This window comes from Phodopus roborovskii, unplaced genomic scaffold (assembly GCF_943737965.1).
Source record: "Phodopus roborovskii unplaced genomic scaffold, PHOROB, whole genome shotgun sequence".
Lineage (NCBI taxonomy): Eukaryota > Metazoa > Chordata > Mammalia > Rodentia > Cricetidae > Phodopus > Phodopus roborovskii.
In genome coordinates, this window is record NW_026126407.1 from 5,271,895 (window position 1) to 5,293,254 (window position 21,360).

The 21,360-nt window shown below is 55.7% G+C and overlaps 2 protein-coding genes across 7 annotated transcripts; one reads left to right on the plus strand and one right to left on the minus strand.

Moving 5' to 3' along the window:
* Positions 1-528: 528 nt before the first annotated feature.
* On the plus strand, positions 529-5,331 carry Tp53i13 (tumor protein p53 inducible protein 13). Of its 4 annotated transcripts, XM_051179954.1 has the most exons (8): positions 529-660; positions 852-923; positions 1,124-1,165; positions 3,723-3,851; positions 4,148-4,345; positions 4,436-4,486; positions 4,595-4,958; positions 5,069-5,331. In XM_051179954.1, the coding sequence occupies exons 1-8, from the start codon at positions 589-591 to the stop codon at positions 5,179-5,181; spliced, it is 1,041 nt and encodes a 346-aa protein (XP_051035911.1). In that variant the 5' UTR covers positions 529-588; the 3' UTR covers positions 5,182-5,331. The 4 variants fall into 4 exon arrangements, with proteins under 4 accessions (XP_051035911.1, XP_051035907.1, XP_051035908.1 ...); XM_051179950.1 differs by having other exon boundaries at positions 4,436-4,958; XM_051179951.1 differs by having other exon boundaries at positions 1,124-1,150; positions 4,436-4,958.
* Positions 5,332-5,645: 314 nt separating this feature from the next.
* Git1 (GIT ArfGAP 1) lies at positions 5,646-19,797 on the minus strand. 3 transcript variants are annotated; one of them, XM_051179938.1, is made up of 21 exons: positions 19,526-19,797; positions 14,199-14,332; positions 13,671-13,783; positions 13,475-13,580; positions 12,751-12,968; positions 12,574-12,668; positions 12,191-12,233; positions 10,703-10,729; positions 10,487-10,535; positions 10,120-10,192; positions 9,537-9,634; positions 9,039-9,150; positions 8,800-8,933; positions 8,531-8,683; positions 8,176-8,391; positions 8,030-8,083; positions 7,818-7,904; positions 7,656-7,729; positions 7,364-7,546; positions 7,176-7,239; positions 5,646-7,021 (listed from the first exon to the last, which is right to left on the minus strand). In XM_051179938.1, the coding sequence occupies exons 1-21, from the start codon at positions 19,575-19,577 to the stop codon at positions 6,809-6,811; spliced, it is 2,298 nt and encodes a 765-aa protein (XP_051035895.1). In that variant the 5' UTR covers positions 19,578-19,797; the 3' UTR covers positions 5,646-6,808. The 3 variants fall into 3 exon arrangements, with proteins under 3 accessions (XP_051035895.1, XP_051035893.1, XP_051035896.1); XM_051179936.1 differs by having other exon boundaries at positions 8,176-8,406; positions 19,526-19,794; XM_051179939.1 differs by lacking the exon at positions 10,703-10,729 and having other exon boundaries at positions 8,176-8,406; positions 19,526-19,793.
* Positions 19,798-21,360: the final 1,563 nt, after the last annotated feature.

A 21,360-nucleotide genomic window follows, 5' to 3' on the forward strand; every position in this document is an offset into this window, starting at 1 on the left:
CCGGGCTTCTGAGCCAGAGGTAAGTGGGGCCTAAGCCTAACCCCCCCCCCCCCCGAGAGTTAGCGAGGGCAGAAATAGGGCAGCGTGGAGGCGAAGCGCTAGGGCCAGGACCCTCTCTGTGGGACAGCTAAGATTTCGTAATTCTGGCACTTAGGGCACGCCGAGTGCTTAGCGGGTTTGCCAGAAGAGCACACAAGTCACCGCCTGGGTCACCCTGTCCTTAGGGATCTCACTTCCCGCCCTTTGCCGGATTCCCAGATTCCACCCAGGCAATGCAGTTGCGCTCCGCTGGCCGGCAAACGCGCCGAGGCGCACCTCAGGAGAGGGAGGTGGTACGGACGGCGTGGACTCTAAGAGATCTTTAAGGGATCACTTTTCCGGCTCTGGGCTTAGGACGCGTGCGCCGGCCCGACGGTGGGCGGGCCGGGGGCGGGCCTGGCGGTGGGCGGGGCGGGGCACGCGGCCGGTCCAGGAGGGGGGCAGGACCGTGAACGAGCCGGGGTCGGCGTGAGCGCGCGGGCGGCGCGGGGGCGCGGGGGCGCGCGGGCGGCGCGGCTGCTGGTTGGCGGGACTGCTGGCCCAGCTGAAATGGTTCCTCCTCCTCCACCTCCGCCTCGGTTGCTCCTGGTAGCCCTGGTGGGGCTCCTGAGTCTTTGCGAGGTAAGGCGACCGGCTTCTGGTGAGGTCTTGGCCAGGGGATCTCAAAGCGCTTTGCTATAACTTTGTCCTGGAAGTAGTGACGCGCGGGAGGGGATTCGGAGGCCCCTCCATTCGTCTGCGCCCCGAGTCCTGGAACCGAAAGGGCGGGGCCCGCAGAGGCCAACGCCCAACTCTGCGCCTTGGACCCACAGGTGGTGGTTGAGCCGGCGGTGGAGGAGGCAGGAACCGGTTGTCCCGAGGGCCTGTGGCCGCTGCCTCCACAGGTAGGAATCCTGGAGGGCCCAGGACGAGAGGGGTATGGATGGCTTCACTGCACCCTCGATGATCGCCCTACTGGGACATCTGTTGGTTCCTCCTGCCCTCGGTCTCCAGCATCTTCACTCAGCAGGGCTTGGGGCTGGTTGTCCCCTTCTTCATTCCCACTGCGAAGTTCCCAGCAGCTCTCTTCTTTTCCCATGTGTAGGTGTTACCAAGAGTGACACACAGGCAGGTGAGACAAGGGCAGGTACGTACAACGAGGGGCCCGTCTCTGTCTCCGTCCCTGAAGTCAGAATGCTCTTTGCAGGTTACTCTGTCTCCCTTGGCTCTCAGCTCCATCCCTCATCACTGTGCAGAAAGAGGGAAGGCTTCCAGTTGCCCATCCTTGGACAAGTGACAGCCACAGCTCTTTAGTGCAGTGTCAGGAATGCTGTTGAGTAGCTAGATGTGTGGCAGGTAACTACACGGGAACTCTGTAGGTAGCAAAAACAACCCACATCCCAGTGCTGGGTATGACTGAGAGATCTCTTGTTTTTCTAAGCTCTGGTTTTCTGTAAGAGATGGCATTTTGTCTCTTCAGCTTTAAGAAGTGGATGAATAGTGTGCAACAGTGCTTTGTGTCACAAAACACTGTACTGGGTTAGGAGTGTGTGATTTACTATGCTGTAGACTGGGTTCAACTTTCATGAATATTTCTCTTTTTAGAAATTGTTTAGGATAGCCAGGTGTTGGTGGCACATGCCTTTAATCTCAGTACTTGGGAGGCAGAGGTGGGCGGATCTCTGAGTTAGAGGCCAGCCTGGTCTACAGAAATAGTTGCAGGACAACCTCCAAAGTAATACAGAGAAACCCTGTCTTGAAAAATCAAAAGAAAAAAAAAAGTTTAGGTTTATTTTATGGGTATGAATTTTGCCTGTGTGTATGTGTGTTCAGGAGAGTTGGCATATCCCCTGGAGCTGGAGTTACAGTTGGTTGTGAGCTGCCATGTGGGAATCAAACCCAAATCCTCTGCAAGAGCAGCAAGTGTTCTTAATCACCCAGCCATATCTCTAGCCCCCTCCCCCTTTTCTCTGACAGGGTCTCGTGTAGCCCAAACTGGGCCTTAAACTTGCTATGTGGCCAAGGATAATCTTGAACTCCTGATCCTCCCGCCTCTACCTCCTGAAGGGCTGGGATTACAGTGAACACACACCAAACTTGGCTACCTCTCCGTTGCTTGGGATCCCTCTTATTTCACTGCTCAGAAACCATCTGACGACAGGTGTTGGTGGTGCGCACCTTTAATCCCAGCACTCAGGAGACAGAGGCAGGTGGATCTCTGAAGCTGAGGTTAACCTAGTCTATAGAGCAAGTTCCAGGACAGGCTCCAAAGGAATACAAAGAAACCCTGACTCAAAAAACCAACAACCAACCAACCAACCAACCAAACAACAAAAAAGAAACCATCTGACTGTAGCCCACCTGCCAAGACTGAGCTGCCCTGCTTGGCTTGCCAGCTTAGTTAAATTATTTTCATCTGATTTTTCAATTAGTTTATCTTGATCACGATGAGCCCTCACCATACATATGGATTCTGGCTCATTTCCCTTGAGATACCTACTTTGTTTCCTCTGGTTTATTTTCTACTGGCCTATCAGGGCCTGGGGCACAGCTCCACCACCATGCAGCTGTCTAGCTCCAACTGTTTTCAAAGCTCTGTGCAGGAGTCACAGCACCCCCTGCCTTCTAAAACTTGTCCAATTTTTATCCCACCCTCTGGTAACATTTAACTAAACAAGCTGAACTTTTATAATCCCAGCCACTTGAAAGTAAACTCAAGTCCAACTTGGGCAACTTTGTGAGCCTTTGTTTCACAATTTAAGGAGAAAAGGTGAAGAGACAGTTGAGGATGTGGCTTTGATGGGACAGCCCAGATCCCCCACCACTACCCACCTTCCACACATACCAGTTTGAGTTGTATGGTTGTTTTGCTTCCCTGAATTTCATCCCCTCTACTGCCTGGTCTTTTGAGGTAGGGCCTCACAGCCTAAGCTGGCCTGGTATTCCCTAGGTACCCTAGGCTGGCCTTAAACTTGTGATCTTCTTACATTATGCCCCACATGGCTAGGATTACAGGTATTCATGAGGCTTTCTTTCTTCTTTGTGTGTATGTGTTCACTGTGACAGCCTTGGCCATCCTGGAGCTCACTCTGTAGACCAGGCTGGCCTCAAACTCAAAGATATCTGCCTGCTTTTGTTTCTTGAGTAGTGGGATTAAAGGTGTACACCACACTGCCTGGCTGCATTTCTTACACATTCCTCAAGGCCCAGGAGTTCTTTTTGGGTATCATTTATAGCATCTGGCAAGAATTTATGAAATGTTCCCATCCTGAGATTGGGAAGTCCCGTGTGTTTGGATACTCCTGGGAGATGGCATGGATTAGATCAATAGAGGACTTGATCTTTATCTGAGGGATACTTGTAGAGCCATTATTGCACACTTAGAGAAATACAGCTGAAGACTGTAGATGAGTGGCAGTAAGACCCTGGTATTGCCCCCAGCAGTAAGTGCAGGTGGGGGCAAGGGCACATGTTCTGAGTCTGACAGGGTTAATCAGCCATGCTGTCCTGCCCAGAAGCTGCACTTGATAGAAGAGATGAATTCAAAAGGAGTGCATGCACATCAATACCCAAGGCCCTCCTCCTTTCCTACAAGTGGAAGGGCCCCTTCTGATACCCCTTCCTCCTAGCACCTAGGATGGGAGGAATTAGGACCCTCTGGGAAGGGAACTTGGCCTGGCTTGATACCTCACCTTTTTCTCCAGCTTGATGGCGTTGCCTTCCTCTACCACCCCTGCGCCCACCCCTGGCTGAAGCTCCAGCTTGCTCTCTTGGCCCATGTGTGTGTGGCTAAGCCCACACTCATTCCTGACACTAATCTCACTTGGGACCGGGTAAGTGGTTAGTGAAAGGTGTGCCAAAACCAAAAAGAAAACAAAAATGTAAGGAAAAATAAAAAAGCTGGGCACGGTGGCTCATATCTTTAGTATCAGCACTCTGGAGGCAGAAGCAGGCAGCTCTCTTGAGTTCAAGGCCTGCTGGTCTGCTTACAGGACAGTGAAACTCTGTCCCGACATGCCTCCCCCGCCCCAAGTGTGTTGTTCTGCACAAGGTTGCAGCCCCTTGGGCAGAGAAAGGAAAACTCAGGGCTACTTTCTTCATCTTAGCTCTAAGTTACCGTCTTTCATAGCCCCTGGTACTGACAGCATGGGGGGCCGCACTGGAGATGGCATGGATAGAACCAGCCTGGGCTGCCCGCTGGTTGAAGAGGCGGCGGCGCCGGCAGCAGAGAAAGAACATGTGGTTTCTCTCTGACACTGTTTCTGGGTCCACTCCCATGATGCCAGCCCCCAGCAGAGGGAAGCCGTGTGGGAGACGGTGTGTACAGGTCAGGTGAGGGGTGCTGAGCCCAGGTTTGGTGGTGGGAGCATTGGGTTAGCAGGGCAGAACAAGGTGACTCTCCTTCTCTTCCCATTAGGCTCCAACTCTGGCCTTTGCTCTGCGAAGCTGGCGGCCTCCTGGTGTAGAGGTGACATCTAGAGCCCCTCTTAGTATTGTCAAGAGAAGAGGGCTCCGAGCTGCCCTTGGTCTCCAATCTACTCCCTCAGGCCTGAGGGTTTCTTTGGCCTCTTCACAGAGCCTGAAGGCCCAGCAGCCCGTTTTGGTAACTGCATCTGTGGCCCTTGTCTCCTTGATGACTGGGGGGCCTGGAGGCAATGGTAGGTCCAGGACAGAGGCTCGGATGCCCAGTGGGCAAGACAATCCAGAGGGTTGTGCCTGCCCTGGCCAGGCTTCCCCAGCTCCTCAAGCCGCAGCGCCTCCCCGGGTGGCCCGAGGCCCAACTCCTCGCACAGAAGAGGCCGCTTGGGCTGCCATGGCCCTGACCTTCCTGCTGGTCTTGCTCACCCTGGCCACGCTCTGCACCCGACTGCACCGGAACTTCCGCAGGAGTGAGAGCATCTACTGGGGGCCCACAGCAGACAGCCAAGACACGGTGGCTGGTGAGAAGACCCCTCGCCGCCTCACCTCACCCCACCCCACCCCACCCCACCCCCGCCAGGTGTGCCCAGCCTCTTGACTTCCTTGCCCTTGACCTCTCGCCTTCCCACAGCTGTGCTGAAACGAAGACTGCCCTTGTCATCGCGCCGGACCAAGCGGTCTCGCAGACGGCCCCTGCTCCCGCCCACACCGGATAGCCGCCCTGACTCGGAGAGCTCGGACTGAGCGGCTCCGCCCCTTTGACTGCTGCCACGTGGGCCGTGCGCGGGCGCCCTCTGGCGGCAGGCGGACAGGCCCTGGAGGCTTTGGGTTTGAGAGTATCATTTGGCTTCTCCGATGCAAATTCTTGTTTCGAATTAAATTATTTTAGTAGAATTCAGAGTAGGTATCTGTCACTGGCCCTCTGGAGAGTTAGAGTCACTCTAGCTCCCGGGCAGGGCAGCCAACATGCCCTGGCTTAATTAGGATCACATCTGGTGCTGGTGCTCACTCACCTTTTTGTAGGACTCATATTATCTTTCTTTACCCCTAATTTCTGTAGCTCAAGACAGCCTGAACTTTGTTACCCTGCCTCTGCCTCCCAAGGACTGCTGATGGGGTAATGTGGCAATGGTAAGAGACAGGCATGCTGACCCAAACCGGTAAGTCTGCTAGGCTCAGCCCCGCCTCCAACCTCTAGACATCAGAAGTGGCACATGGTCACTTATTTATTTTTGATACAAATGTACATGACACACGTCTTGACAGCTACCCACCACCGCAGGTAGAGCTGGGCCACCTAAGGGAAGGTGGTTGGGGAAAATAGCTGGCGGTGCTGTGTCTTGCCAGCCTTCCCAGCTGCAGCCAGACCCCCAGGCCTCCAGGGGGTGGGTCACTGTAGGTGCAGGTAGTGATGTGGGTGCTGGCCTTGCAGAGGTTAGGGAGAGGGGCTCAGTTCCACAGCCACCAGCTGAGTTGGGGACCCTGGGGAGCCAGCCCCAGGCTCAGGTGCTCCGTACTCTGCCTGGCCAGCACACTTCCCATAGGGGATGGGGAGGAGATGGAGGGAAGTGGTTTTTCTTTTATGTTTATAGTGTAGGAGCAGCAACTGGACCACAGCTGGTGACCCTGACAGTCTCCCCGTCCAGGTAGGGGAGAGGGACGCTGACCCCCAATGCCGGTCCCACTACTGTGGTCCTTGCCCCCAAAGCTCCAGGTGGGCCAGGTCTCTGGAACGGCACTGCCGCTCACTTACGCAGTCGCAGGCACGCAGGGACACTCAGTTACCACAAAGTGAGAATTAAGGGTTAAGGGAGAAGAAAGACTTTCCAGTGTTTGCTGCTGGGGACCCTGGCACACAAGTTGGGGCCTGTGCTCTAGGCAGGGGCCATTTGGCATGAAAGAGCAGCAAGAGGGGGCTGGTGGCTACAGGGCAGAGACATCCAGAGAGAATGTACACAGGAGGGGGATGCCCCTGCTCAGCCCCCTAGGGCTAAACTGGCTCATGGGGTAGGGTGCAGCAGGCGGAGCTGCCCCATTTGGAGTGTCCCTGTCCCACTCTTAGCTGAGGGTGCCCTGGAAGGTGAGGGGCTGGGAGGGGTTCCTTGAGGCTCCTGCACATCAAAAGGGTAGGGATGCTATCTATGTACATGGTGATGGGCATGGAATGTGGGGGACAGGAGCCCCTGTCACCTCACACTCCCACCCTTGGGGTCTGAGAGGGCGGGCACCAGGGCACCTGGGTACCAGAGGAGAATGGCGGCACTAAGGGCACTTGTGCCAGTGGCTCTGCTGGGGGTGGGTTAGTGTTTGGAGTGGCCCAGCTCCCACGGCCAGTGAGGTCCCAGGGTGTGGGTAAGGGCAGGGAAAGTGGTCACTGCTTCTTCTCTCGGGTAGTGATGGTGACCAGCTGCTTGGCAGCCTTGGCGATGTCATAGGCGCACTGGATCACCTGCTGAGTCAGCAGCTGGAAGTCCACAGGGGCGCCAGGCTCTGGAGGCACTGTCTTCCGGCATTCACTCTGCAGCCGGTAGGCGCTGGCATTGAGCAGCCGCAGTGAACTGCGCACGGGCTCCAGGGCTGGCCTCTGGAGGGAGGGTGAGGAAAGGCTGGGCCCTGGACTTTAAGCCAGGTGTCTGATTGTGGCTCAGGGCGCTCCCCTCCACCCAGGCAGCAGCCAGGTCTCTTGCACCTGCCCCACCCCAATGTCCTCCCACTCTGCTTCTCTGTGACACCTGTACCTTTGGGAAGAGAGAGGCCATCTCAGTCACAGCCAAATGGATCTTTTCCGAACAGGGCACAAAGCTGTCCGAGGAGGGGAGGAGTTGAGGAGTTGGATGAGGGGTTTCTCGGAATCTTAGTCAGGATCCGAGCATGAACCCGCCACCTAATGTCCCAAGAAGTTAACAGGAGCCTGAGCCCACCCTACCTGTCATGTTTGAACTCCTGGGCTGCCCGCAGTAATTCCTGAATGTTCTTGGTGACCTGCTCTGTCTTTAGAATGACGTCCTCTGTGCTGGGGAGCCCGGGGTCTAGGTCTCCGTCCAGGCTGTCCAGCTCAGGGTGTAGCTCATCCTCCTTGCCCAGCTCTAGGAATCGCTTCCCTTCAAGTCTAGGCCCAGGTGGGAAAAGGAAAGAAGCCACTTTAGCCACCTGCATGGCTGGGTTGTCACCAGCTCCCTGCAGGTGCTGGGGTTGGTAGACCCCCACGGGCGTCTCACCCAAGCAGAGGGTCCCCACTCTGAGTGTTTTCATAGTCACTGTCTGCTCCACTGCCGTGGCGGGAGAGCTTGCTCTGGAGGTGTAGGGAGAGGTGGCGGTAAGTACACCCTCAAGCCCCGTGTAGCCCACACGCGGTCCCTGGGCACCGGGATGGCCATTACCGTGTGGCGACTTCCTTCTTGGGAGCACGACAGCAGTGGGGAGGAGGGAGTGAAGGGCACAGAAGAGGCAGACACCCCCTTCCGGATCTGAAGCCAAGGCAGGGCTAGAGTCAGTCTTCACCTGTAGTCCAGTGTCTGTCCCAGCCCAACTTGACCAGGGGCTAGTGACTCACTGGTGCAGGGATCACCCTCCTTCCCCAGGTCCTGCTTACCCGATAAAGGCCAGAAGGGACATGCACCGAATAAATGGCATCATCTTCCAGCTCCTGTGGGGGCAGGAAGGACGGCAGAGTGTCGTGACAAGCTGTGTTACTGTGGCCCTTATTTTCCCACCCAAGACCCCCCCCAGGCCGCTCACAGTGCTGTGGAAAGGTTGGAGCCGTGTGGTGAGCTCATCCCCAGGTGCACCTCCAAAGGGCTTCAGAGCAGAGCCTGGCTCATACATGGAGAAGGCCTGGCGGTCCCTGCGATGGGTGGTTCCGCCGGGTCCCATGGGTGCATGTTCTGCCCGTTCACTGGGAAGTGGGGGTGTAGGCGCTGGCCCCGGCGGCTGCCGGAGCTGCAGGTTCTCTGCCTGCAGTTTGTGGATCTGAGTGTACACAGTGGTATCCAACTCTGGGTCAAGGTAGGCACCACCTTTGGGAAGGGGTGATCCCTACTCCCAGAGCCTTGGATGCTTTCCTCATACCCCTCCCACAAGTGACAGTGCTTACCTCCCTCTGCAGCCTCCGGAGCTCGTCACTCAGGCTGCTGTTGACCTTCATGAGCTGCTGTACTTTGGCCTCGGAGGTGGCCAGAGCCTTTTTCAGCTCCAGGTACTCCTGCAGTGTTACAGCCCCATCGGACAGGTCTGAGGAGTCCATGCTCTGCAGAGACAGACGCTCATCAGTCTCAGGGGCAGAGGCTGACTCTGGGCTATATATAACAAGGCGCTGGGTCTACAGAGAGAGCGTGGGAGGGAAAGCAGGGGCAGTGCTCAGACCCTAGCACGGTTGTTCCGAGTGGCGCCTGTGCTGGGCAAGGGCTCCTGGTCTGTGTCTTCGTCAGAAGCCACACTATCGTAGTCGTGCTGGTCGTCCAGGTCACTTTGGCTCCGTGCAGATAGCTCGAGGTTGTCTGAAGACACAAGGTCTGTCACTCAGGGCTTGCTCAGCCTTGTTTACCTAGATCCCCAGGAAGGCCTGGGGCAGCGCGGTGGCCTGCCGTGCCATCTGGGCCCACCTGTGGGGCTGCCCAAGCTCTTGCCCTGCTGCCTCCGTTTGGCCTCACTGAGAATGTCGATGATCAAGGTGGCAAACTCTCGGGCATTGAACCGAGCCAACTTTTGTCGTCCCTGTAAGCAGGAAAGGGCAAGGCCAGCATGAGGGGCCATTTCTGATTGGCCCACAGGGGCTGGACCAGAGCAGCAAAGTGGGGTCCTGGCATCCTATCTATTCACAGCTAAAAAAAAAAAATAAATAAAAAAATAAAATAAAACCCCAAACCCAGCATCATCCTGGCTGGTGAGCAGTGTGGCAGCCTCAGGTACCCAGGGAGCTCCCAGGAAGAAACTGGAGTACCCACCAGTGCTAAAGAATAGATAGCTTCATCCCATTCCCTGAACCCCAAAGCCAGGCAGACCCTTAGGGAGGCCTCAGGAGAGCTGGCTTCAGACTAAGGAAGGGCAAGGCTCCCAGAAAGAAAGGAAACCACCCAGGCCTCCTGCCTATCCCCCCTCACCTGGTTCCGAGTAGCTGAGTATTCTGGGTTGACTGGCAGGAAGGGCACAGCGCTGCGTTCTGTCACCAGGGTGCTGTGGTTTTGGGTAGCCAGCCACACTGGGGGAGGGGCAAGGAGCAGATCACCCACTGTGAGTGGCCTTCAGAGCAGAGGTGGAAAAGCACAGAGCAGAGCCTCCCCAGGCTCTCCCTATTCCCACTGGGCCAGTGTTCAGGGAAGCAGGGGTCTCCACGAACACAAAAGCTGGGCAAGGCCCAGTGAGGCCCGCCCATTGACGAACAGAGAAGGCCGGGCCCACCAGGCCAGACCCAGAGTTTGGGATGGAATCTGGCTGTGGCCAGGAAGGAGTGATGCAGGGTGGGGTGGGGTGGGGGGTGGAGCAGGGCTGGGGAGACAGCCAAAGTGGGAGGCAGCCAGAGCAAGATGAGTTCCAGTGCCTGGTGGGGCAGGGAGGCAGCTGACTGCCTACAGTCAACACTGCTCAGCAGAGGATGGCAGGGGCTCACTCCAGCAGGCCTCAGAGCAGCCCCAACCCCAGCTCCCTTTTCTCGGGTCACTGAAGGACAGGCTCCTTGCCACTCACCAGCGTCATTCTCTCTCCGATCAACCTCATCATACACATCCATGGCAAGTTCCTCAAAAAGCCGGTTGCTGAGCTAGAGGCAGAAGAGGGGGGAGGGACCCAGGGTCTATCAGGATGTTGTGTGACGCGGGGAAGGCTCATGACCGGTGTCACCCAGTCTGTCTTAGAACTGAGGGGAGGGTGAGGTTTTCTGTGCAAGGAAGAAGGGAGTCCAGGCCATTTTCCCTCCCGGAAGAGAAGAGGCTCTGGACACACTTGGAGTCAGAACCAGGATCAAAGGCAAGGGCATGGGAGGGTGGGAGGGAGGAGGCTGGCAAGGCTGGAGAGGGCAGCTCTAAGTAGTCCTAGCTTGTTGAGGCAGACTCACCGCTTGCAGCTTCTTCTTGGCAGCTTTGGCTAATTCAGAGAGATCCAGGCTGTGGACAAAGAAGGGGGGGGGGGCAGACATAAGAGACTGCCAGGCCCGGCCCCTGCTGGTTGCCTCCCAAGCATGCAGGGAGCTCAGGGAGATGAGATCCTGAGGCCACACACCAAGCCTCCCCATGCCCAAGCTTTATAGCCTGCAGCTGGCAGGTTCAAGTACCTCTGAGACATGCACTTTTGCCGAGATCTAATCCAGGACGGCAGCAGAGGGAAGAACAGGACAGAGCAGCAATTACCCAGGAGCAGGCGCACTTGCCTTCACAAATCAAGCTCAGACACATCGCCACACACACCCAACACACAGCATGCAAGGGAACTCGTCTCCTCAGTTGGTTCCTCTGTCCACGGCAACCCAAAGTCTCCCTCTACCTAGGTCAAGTTCTGTCCTTGTTTCCTCTGGTCTGGGCTTTTAGAAATCTTTGTGTATCTCTTTACTTCTAGGCTTGCCTCTAGATTCCTTTCTCATCCAGTGGCCAGAGTGCTAACACACCTGGCTATAATCTGCCCAACTCTTAACATTCCCCAAAGGATAATATTAGCACCCCCATTTTGAAATAACCAAGGCTCAGAGAGGTTAGGTAACCTGCTTCAGGTCACAGAGCCTGGTAGTAGCAGAGAGCCTGACCAGAACTCTACCCTCAGGATGGTTACACTCTTGCCGAGTGTTCAATCCCACCTGGCTCTTTCCAGTCTTATTCTCTCACATTATGCTCTGGTATACAAGTTGCCTGCAGTTCCTACCTCTGTAGCCCTTTTGCTGCTGTCCCCTCAGACTGCCGAATTGTAGCTCAAGGGTAGAGGTGGTGTCTGTGTTACCTCCATGTCCATAGAGCAGCTGCTGGTTCTGAGAATGTGCTAAGTGAATAGCCACTGAATCTATGTTCATGTGTGTGTGTGGTGACTATAGATACAGGCACGCACAGGAACACACATACATACACACACTCGCACATACAACTCCCTCTCTCGAAGATCAGACTAGAGAAGTAGAGTTGAGTCTTGGGGTCTTAGAACAGGGCAGTTCTGACTGGCCCACCTTTCAACATAGGCTGTGGTGGAAAACCTCTCCTAATGCCAGGGAGCATTATTGCCTGGCACGAAGTTGTAGTCCTCTGAGGACCACTAGGTGGCGCCACCATATGTCCTATAAACTGAGTAAGTGGCTGGGGGTATCCTCCACTGCTTGGGTATTTTGGGGCCTCTTGAGATCAGAGGCAGAAGTTCCCCATTACTACCCTGCCTGGGCTTCCTGCCCAGTTGGGAGCACCTGGGGGCCTTGCTAGTAGTCCCAAAGTCAGCCAGTTCCCCGGGGCTATCTTCTCCCTGCAGAGGGAATCCTTTATCCAAAGTGAGGCAGCAGGTCCAAATACAGTGGTCCAACCTAGTCAGGCCTTCTTTCCTTGTACCAACACCCTACTCTCCATACTTAGTAACTGCAAGGCTCAGGTGCACTGGTGTGTTGAACTGACATTTCTCACCCACCTTTGGGTATACAGTAGGTAGCAACTAGGCTATGAATTCCTGTGTTGCCAGTCACTATGTATATAGGGAGGGGTATCAGGCTACTGAAGCCTGGGAAGATGTAGGGCTCTGGGTTAAGCCACCTTCACATCTAATAGCTGGAAAGGGGCATCAGGTGGGTACTCACCTGTCAGCCATCTGTGGGATGATGTAATGCCCATTCTTGTGATCTGAACAAAAATAAAATGCCAAGTCACTGATGCCAGGTGGCGCCAGCATCCAGGAGCCTACCTCACTACCATGAGCGGGGGTTTGACACCTGGAAGTGTCAGAGGAAATGGAGGAGGCCAGGATACCCCAAGAGCATTGAGAGCTGACTGCAAGTCAGGCCCACCCCCACTCCTTGGCCCCAACATGCTTGCAGCAACCCAGAGCCTGCAGCAATTTCACAGGAGCCAGTTGCCTAGCAACACAGTTCCCCAGCTGGCTTTGTCACTATGGCACCTGCTGCTGGGTGTGCCTAGGTCCCACCTGCCTGGCCTAGTCAGGTCCAACTCATTCTCTGCTCACCGGGCTTGCGTCCACAGAGGTAGAAGGCCAACCGGTCAGTGAGCTCATACTGGCACTCAACTAGCCTTTCTGCCAGTTCATGGTGCCCCGCCTGCCTGTGGGGAGGGGACATGGCTCAGCCCTATAGCAATCGTCCATTCCACTCCACCTAAGCCTCACCCTTTAGCTGACTCTCACCTGGCATAGTCAATTGGCGTGCGACCATTGACATCAGGGGAACCGGGGTCAGCCCCATACACCACCAGCAGCTCAGCCTGCAGTGTCTGCCCTGCCTTGGCAGCCACATGGAGGGGTGTAGTGCCCTTTTCTGGGTGAAAGAAGTTGGCCTGGGCACCCAGGGAAAGCAGGCGCAGACATGTCTCCAAGTTGCCTGTTCGCACACTGGAGTGCAGTTGCTGCAAGGAGCAGAGTGTGCGGTGAGTGAGGTGTGAGACACACGGGTGCCCAAGGAACCTCCCGCCACACACCTGGCTGTTCCTGGTACTCCTGCCAGCTCCAAGGGTAGGCCATGTCAGGCATTACCCAGAGGGTAATGCCAACTAAGAACAGCTGCTGCCAGTCACTACCCTTCCTGTGTTCTGCTTGGGGCACACAGAAACTAGAGGGAGGTGTTGTTACTACTTTCCCATTTCACCCGTGAGGAAATGAATGCTCTCAACAGCTAAGCAAGTACCCCACATTTTCCTAGCTTCCAAGTCGAAGATGGGAGGCCCTGTGTCCATGGGGTGGGTGGTGGAGGCATCTTAGCCACCAGCAGCTTGACAGAACAAACTTCCCTGGCTCCAGGGAGTCTGCACTCCTGTCTTCCCCAGCCCTGTGTTGCTTCTGGGACCTAGGCCTCAGAGTGACATGGGTGTGGAAAGAAGGGCGGCCCACCCATCTGTTGAGGGGCTCCTCACACCTTGCTGAGGTCTTTGGCGGTGACGCCATCATCATCACGACAGGGAAGCTTGTGAACAAATGCCAGCATCTGGTACTTGGCCCTGATGAACTCTGATTTGATGGGGCTGCATGGAACACGGGGGAGGCAATGGGAGCAGAGCTTAAGGAAAACCATCTTTCAGGCCCCTGCCCACCACCCCTGCAGCCCCACTCACTGGACTTTGTCTTGGGGGTTGGCTTTGCGCCGGCCACTTTGCACTTGTGCAGGGTCCAGAAGGGAGTGCTCCCAGATGGAGTTGGCCCCGTTGCTGGCAAGCGTGTGCACCATCTGTGGAGAAGAGATGCCAAGCAAGAGAGTGCCCACTCTGCTGGGCACTAGGGGAGACATTCCCAGAGTGCCTGCTGCAGCTGGAGATACCACCAATGGTCCTACTGTGTACCTGTGCTGGCTGGCCTCATTCCAGTCAGACCACCCAAAGTCATGGATCCCGTGTTTAGCACTTCATGCTGGCTTACCCTGGTGGGTTTGCCAAGGTTCAGAGAGTTAAAGCAACTTGCTCAATACACTGTCTAAGACAAGCATCCAAGCTAATGAATAGACACCACAGCAAAAGGGGCTGAGTGGAAAGGTTCAGGGTCATACTATTTTAGATGGCTACTGTCCTTGGAAGGACAGGAAGGGGGTTTGAGGGATACCTGGGCACTGCACACTGGGAAAGACAGTCTCTGGTTCAATCTCCTACCTGTAACAGTGTAGGAGGCCAGGCGCTGTGGCGAAGGTGCTTGACAATGGAGATGTGGCGCCCCAGGCTCCGGTGTACACTACAGCACTCGTCACAGACCAGCACACCTCTGCTTATAGATGCCCAGCCAGGGTCTGGAGGAGCGGAGTAGGCAAGTCAGCTGAAGCCACAGCTTAGGAAGGCACCACTTCCTAAGCAGCTGCTCTGGCCTGGCTTATACTTAGTGCTTCAGGTACATTCACTCAATCTCCTCAGGAGCTAGAAGCTGGCCACTAGCCCTTTCTGTAAGTCCCCAAGGCTCAGTGCCTACAAGGTCCTATCTCACAGCCACTGCCGCCCAGCCATTCCATAGGGAGGCAGGAGTCTCTTATGGGATCACACAGCCCTAGGCACATTCCTGTTGGACCCCACCTGACAGACTGGTTCCTGCCCTGACTGTGACAACAGCTGGAGGCCCCAGTCTCATGTCACCATCACTGGGCTGTAGCCTTAAAGATAGGCTGAGCAATGGAACTAACCTCAGCTGAGTTTTCACTATTTACTGGCCAAGTATTTTGCTCACAACTCCTTTCACAAGTGCTATCTTGATCTACTGATGGGTATTCAGGGGCTCAGAGAGGTTAAAGGGCTTACAAGGTCACACAGATAATAAGCAGAGCTGCTGGGATGCTAGAGCCAGGTACTTCAATGCCAGACCAGGCCAAGCCTAAACTTGCTGCCCTCTGCCCCTGCAGTCTCAGGACCAGCCTGGGAAGCCATTCTCCAGTCCTTGTGGAGAAATGAACTTGGGAAACAGGAGTGAGGACAAGTGAATAGGAGCTCCTGCTCCTCAAGGGTAGTAGAGATGCTACCAGCTCAAGCCCCTCTGGAGAAGTGGAGGAGAAAGTGCACACAACTCAGGCTACAGAAAGGAAAGGTCATGGGGGAGAAAGCAGCCATTGTGTGCTGTCCAGAGTGGGGGCAGGGAGCTGCTCTCCCAGGACACTTCGCTCTGCCCAGGCCCCACCCAGGCCCAGGAAGCCTTGTTCTGGGGGTGGGGCTGGCTCTCTGCCTTCCTTATTAGAATTCAGGATGTTTAGCAGTGGGGACTCTTCTCTGAGGGGTTGGACAGGTTTGGGGGTTTGGGATGAAGGTAGTTTTGAGCAACCAGGCACTTGGCAGCCCCCTGGAGCGAATGTCTCCATCAAAGTTCCCATAGCCATGAGCACGGTGAGACAGGGCTTAAGGACGGCCCATGCTGGGGGCAGTCCCCCAGTACAGTGTGGAGACAGGGATTGAAAGATCCAGGCTTCTTTTGAGATAAAACAAGGCAATGAGGGACTTACAAAGTGACCATCACATGCCCTGAGGGGAAGGGGAACTGATTCTAAGAACTGGGAGATCAGTCACCTCCGCCAAGAGGGGGAGCCCTAGAGTCTTTAGTGTTGGTTTTACCCAAACAATGAGAACCCCCGCCCAAAGGCATGGAAAACTCCCTTCCCCCACTCCTAAACACCACTGGGTCAGGGGGTCTGCCTGCCAGTCACCTCCTACAGCCCAGGCAGGAAGCGGGAAATGATGCAGCCTAAATTCCTCTCGTTGAAGAGGTAGGGTTTCCTGTGAGTGAGGAGACGCCCAGGCCAGAATCAGAAATGGGCAGCCTGAGGCCTCCACCCCAGCCTGTGGCCCTATGGACAGCCGGGTCTACAGGAACCAGGAGATATCCAGGGCCAGTGGTCCTAGAACCTTGAGCTTTTGAAGGCTCTGCTTGGCATGGTTTCCCTGCCTAAGAAGGGTCCTCCTATTCCTCTGCAGTGACCTCAAACAGGAAGGGTGGGCAGGGGACATTGTTTGGTCTGGGCCAGTTATGGATGACACAAATAGGAAGTCCATCCTAACAATTCTACCTGCACTCTAGGTCCAAATGACCTTGGCCTACCAAGCCAAACCAAACCCCACCTCTGGCAGTTCTCAAGTGTAAGAGCCAGGAAGGGCTTCTGAGTTAAGAAGGTCCTTGCAAACTTGGGGTAGAAAGGGAGGAAATGTGAGGGTTAGAGGAGAGGACACAGCACCTTCCTCTGGATGCTCCACAGGCAGGTGAGGGTCAGTGTAAGTGGCCAGGCATCACAAAGCACACTGGGATAAGGTAACTGGAGCCAGCCACAGGAAGGCCTCGAAATAAATTCATGCCATCTCCAAAAGCCACCAGTCGTTTCTATGGCCGGCATGTCTGCACATAAAGACCAGCCTCAAACCTTTCCCCTTCTAAGAGCCAAACCCTTGGAAAATGAGGGGGGAAATCTGCTATGCAAAAAGCAGGCAAGAGGAATCCAAGGGAACAGAGGTCAAAGTGGTGGTTACTGCTGGGGGCGTGGTCAGAGGTGGGAGCTAGGGAGAGTGATGGAAATGTTCTATACATCGAGTGGTGGCCACACAGGTTCACACATGTCTGAAACCCACAAACAGCCAGACATGGTAATGCACACCTTTAATCTCGACACTCGGGAGGCAAAAGCAGTTGGAGAGGGGGAGAAGGAAAGAGAGAGACAGAGAGAGGGGGTGGGAAAGAGGAGGGAGAGAAAGGCAGTCTGACAGGACACTTAGCTGACTGTACTTAAGTTATACTCTAATAGAAGCAAAAGCTGCCAGGCAGTGTTGGTGGTGATGTACACCTTTAATTACAGCACTTGGAAAGCAGAAGCAGGGGAATCTCTGTGAGTTTGAAGCCAACCAGGTCTATAAAACGAGGGCTGCACAGAGAAATCCTGTCTGGGGACATGGGGGGGGGGGGGCTGTGAAAGCAAAGCCTATTATCTGTCCTGCACTTGTAAGAAGACAAATGAGTCTATAGGTTGCCCTGCAACATGTTCCTCAGCTGGTGATCAGCTCTGGTCACGTGTAGGCTGGGTACCTGGAGGTCTTTACTCTTGCACATCTAAGTGTAATGCTGATGTATAGACCATGGGTTGAGAAATGGACAGTTGAGAGCCAGGTTCTTTGGAACCAAGGCAATGAAGCGGAGTGGGTAGAGGCAAAGGAGGGGGAGAGTCAATGTTCTCCAGTGCACGCTGACTCCTGCCTTCTCCTGGGTTCCCTAGGAAGGCAGAGGCACAGCACTTGGTAAAGTAGCACAAGCTGCCACAGAAGCCACATTGTGTCCAGATGCCTTGCAGCATATATACCTGTCTCTGAGCACAGACTGCATCTCACTTCTTGCCTCTATCACTCTCCAAGTTAATAAGCTATAAAAGGACCATGACCCTACCCAAGGTCTCCTGACATAGCCCTGCCTGGCCTGGAGATCTGCCTACCTCTGCCTCATAAGAGGTGGGCATGTGCCACCATACCCAGCCAACAGCAGAGTTCTATCACAGTGTCTATGACTTTGGATGTATGAGTATACAAAGATATAAGATATATATCATGTTTATGTATATGTAATATACAGATATGTGTACATATTACATATTATATATTATATGTGTGTATATATCATATGTGTGCGATATAAGAGAATGCTTGGCATGCTCTCATCCAGGATGCTATGGGCCCAGATCTAGAGTGGCACGGTGTACCGGCACCAGTGTGGTTTATGGGTGTTCTGACACACGCCAACCCTTGTACCTGTGGAGTGGCTGCTGTGTGCCAATCACTACACTAGGTGCTAAGGTTGGATAATGAGTGAGACTGTCAATGCTCTGCACATATGCTTGATTTACATCTGGATCAGCGGGAAGGAAGAGCATGAAGGTGGGCCTGCTTCTGTCAGATGAGGCTGGGGACTATGAGCTCAGCGGCCTAACATCTAACACACCCATTCCTCCTAGCACCCACTGGGCCCCCAGAGGCTCCAGCCAGACAGTCACAGATAACACAGAAGACATAGCTTTGCTGATAACTATCTTCAGGTCTCTGCCCCAGAACCAGGAATGGAGACTGGGGAATGTGGGATGATGGCCCTCAAAATCCACTTCTATTCCATCTTCTTTGTTACAGTTGAGGAAATAGAGACCCAGAGTGAGCATAGTGCTGTCATAGGTCACAGGGTAAGCTGGAAACAGAGGCAACCCTGGAACCTAGACTCCCTCAATGGTACCTGGTAGGCCCCCAGGCTCACCCCACAGCAGTGCAGAATAGCCTGGACAGACACATAGCTCTTCCATTCCAGGCCAACCTATGGCCAGGGGAAGGGAGTCACAGTTTCCAGCTAACTAGGGGCAAGGACATGTACACGTAAATAGATCCTCCAGGGCCCTACAAAGCATGACATACCCTAAGGAGGTCTCATGATCACATCCCTGCCAGATGTGCACAACTCCCAATACTCCAGTGTAGAGCACAAGAACTAAGGAACCACCACTCCTTGTGGGGCTCACACTGTCAGATCTTGGGACTTCTAAGGCGTGACTGCAAGTCAGCACTCCACACTCTCACCTAATCACATCTACAGTCCACATGGAGTTTATAAGACTCCGAGCCTATCTGAAAAGCCAGCTTTTATAGAGGAAGCTTCCTTCCTCTGGCCAGCTGCTGAGTCCCATCACTGGTTGTGATCCATGTAAGGGGCCAGTCAGTAAGCTGCTGCCCTCCCTTCATTTCCCCAGCAAGCCAGGGGCTACAGACCTAATTCTGCTGAGAAGAAGGGAGGAAGCAGTGTATAAGTCCAGCCAGCCGGACAGGGGGAGCCTAGGCACTTTCTCTTATCCAGAATAGGCTAGAGAGCAGGAGGAATCGCTTTCTAGACTGAGGCAATACCTAGCACACCTTATTAAACAGGCCTACCCGGAACAGGAAAAGCTGAGTCTAGCTGTTCCCAGACACCAGCAGGCTTGGAGATGCTTCCGGGGAAGATGCCCATGCTTAGATTGCCCCTGAACGTAGGGCCCTACAAAGAGTCCCAGCCTTGCAAATCGGGGACTGGGCGTCCTGGAGTAGCCACCCCAGTCAGGTGCTCTCAAGAAACCTGTATTCAGGCCCCTTGCCCTCCACTGCTCGGGCGGGCACGCGGAACATGTGAGCAGCAGGTGCAAGACGCGGGGGTGGCAGGGATGACACAAACCATACTAGCGCCCACCTCCCACGGCCTGCGGGCCTCCGCCACGGCCCTCCTGCCACCCCAGGCTGGCGCTTCCGTCTGGATGCCGAGATGGAGGTGGGAGGCGGTTCCCTCCAGTCCGCCGGCTCCAACGCACAGCGCCCCCCGCAGCCGGCCCTCCCGCCAAGGACGCCGCTCCGCAGTGGCCCCCGCCCCGCCCTCCGGCCCCGCACAGCGCTCCCGCCAGGCCCCGGCGCCCGCCCGGCGGCGGCCTGCGGCGCGGTCCCGCCCCCGGCCCGGTCCCGCCGCTTACCCGGGGCGCTGCAGTCCGCACACACCTCCGCTCGCGGCCCCTTCCGGGACATCCTCAGCGGCGACGCGGCCGCAGCCCTCTGGGCCAGCGTGGGGGGCGCGGGCGGCGGGCCCGGGCGGCGGCGGCGGCCCTACGGCCCGGCCCGGCTCCCGCAAGGCCCCGGCGAGGCTCCGCGCGCGCGGCCAACCGTCCGCCCCCGGGGCTGGCCCGGAACCCGCCGTGCCTGCCCGCCCGCTCGCCCTCGGGCGCCCTCCGCCCCGCGCCGCCCCGCGCCGCCCCGCCGCCGCTCGCCGCTCGCCGCTCTCCCCGCCCCCTGCGCGGCCCGGGCCGCTCCTGCAGGAAGCAGCGCAGGCCCTGCCCACCGGGGGAGGGGCTGCACGCACCCCGCCCAGCCGCTCCGCTCGGCTCCAAGGCCGCGCCTCTCAGAGAGAGGAAGCCTGCGCGCGGGCCCGAGTGGACCGGGCCTCTTAAAGGAGCCGCGGCCCTCTCCAGCCTGGTCAGCTGGAGACGCCCGCTAGCACTTTGACCTTCACTTTCAGATTGGGGAGTGGTCCAGGAGCCGGGAGGCTGATGTGGTGGGGACTAGGACGGACAAGAAGCATCCCCAGGCACATTGCTCCTCGCGGTCAGAAGCTGGGTTGGGGTGAGGTGTGTGTTCTCGTCCCCTCTGTGTCCATGTCAGTGTCTGTCTAGGTGGGTTTATGGCCACATCCCGCCAAGTACCCCCGCGCTGCCACCAATATGGACGGCCAGGTGCCCGAGAGGTCACTCAAGTGTGACTCCCTGCCTGCGGGATTAAAAATATATACCTTCTTTGTTTCAAACAAGAAAGCAAAGAATCTGGATGGATAAGAGTGACCACTGAGTTGTGTGCACCAGCACAAGCTTGCTATCTGTTTTGTATGCATCAATGATGTTTTGAGACCGCCCAACGGGTGTATTTGTATATGTACTTAGAGCATATGCACATAGCGCACATAGCATACAGGATCCAAATCTTGTAAAGACCTTTTTTTTTTTGGACTTCTCATGGAGATAGGAGGGGAGGGGACAAGGAGCTGAAGTGCAGGCTGCACGTGGGTGCACCCCACACTGAGCATGCTCCCCCCAATACACGTGTGACCCGTTTGCGCCCAGCCCCCATCCCTACAGCAGCAAAAAGGCTGTCTGAGCACTCAGCTTGTGGAGAGGGATGTCACACACAACACCAAGTCGGGAGGGGGGGGCGCAGAGGAGGAGGCAGGTCAGTGGTGACATAGTTAAGGTAGAGTCCCCTAGGTGTCAGGGATTCCTACTCAGTTCTAGAACTGGGGTTTGGGGGAGTCCTTTGATAGGGGTGCCTGAGTGGGTCGATTTCTTCCAGCAGTGCCAGAGCAGCGGTGACTTGTGGGTGGGCAGGCACCTTCCCTAGGGAAGACAAGCGATGCTTATGAGTCACACCACCCAAAATACATGCAAAGTTCCATCGCCTTTTGCTGCAACTCAGACTGACAAGTTTGTTTGAAATTGCGATCTACAGGATATATTTATAATCTCACCTTAGGAAAAAGAAATCTTGCAGATATCCCTTTCCCCCCACAGCCAGCGGCTCAGCAGGTGGGGTTTCTGCTAGCAAAGAACTCGAGGGTGGTGGTGATGCCACCCCATACTTCACTTGTACCAAAGAGGCTGTAGGCTCGGTGGCCCCAGCACTGGAGGTGGGAAGCAGCCTGGCAGCTGAAACTGGGCGCACAGCCCAGGAACAGTGGCCGCCCGTTCACCCCGGATCGACCCCCCCCCCCAGCTATGGAATTTCATTTATTAAATGTCGTGGCGGCTGCTGGCAGCCCTGTCGC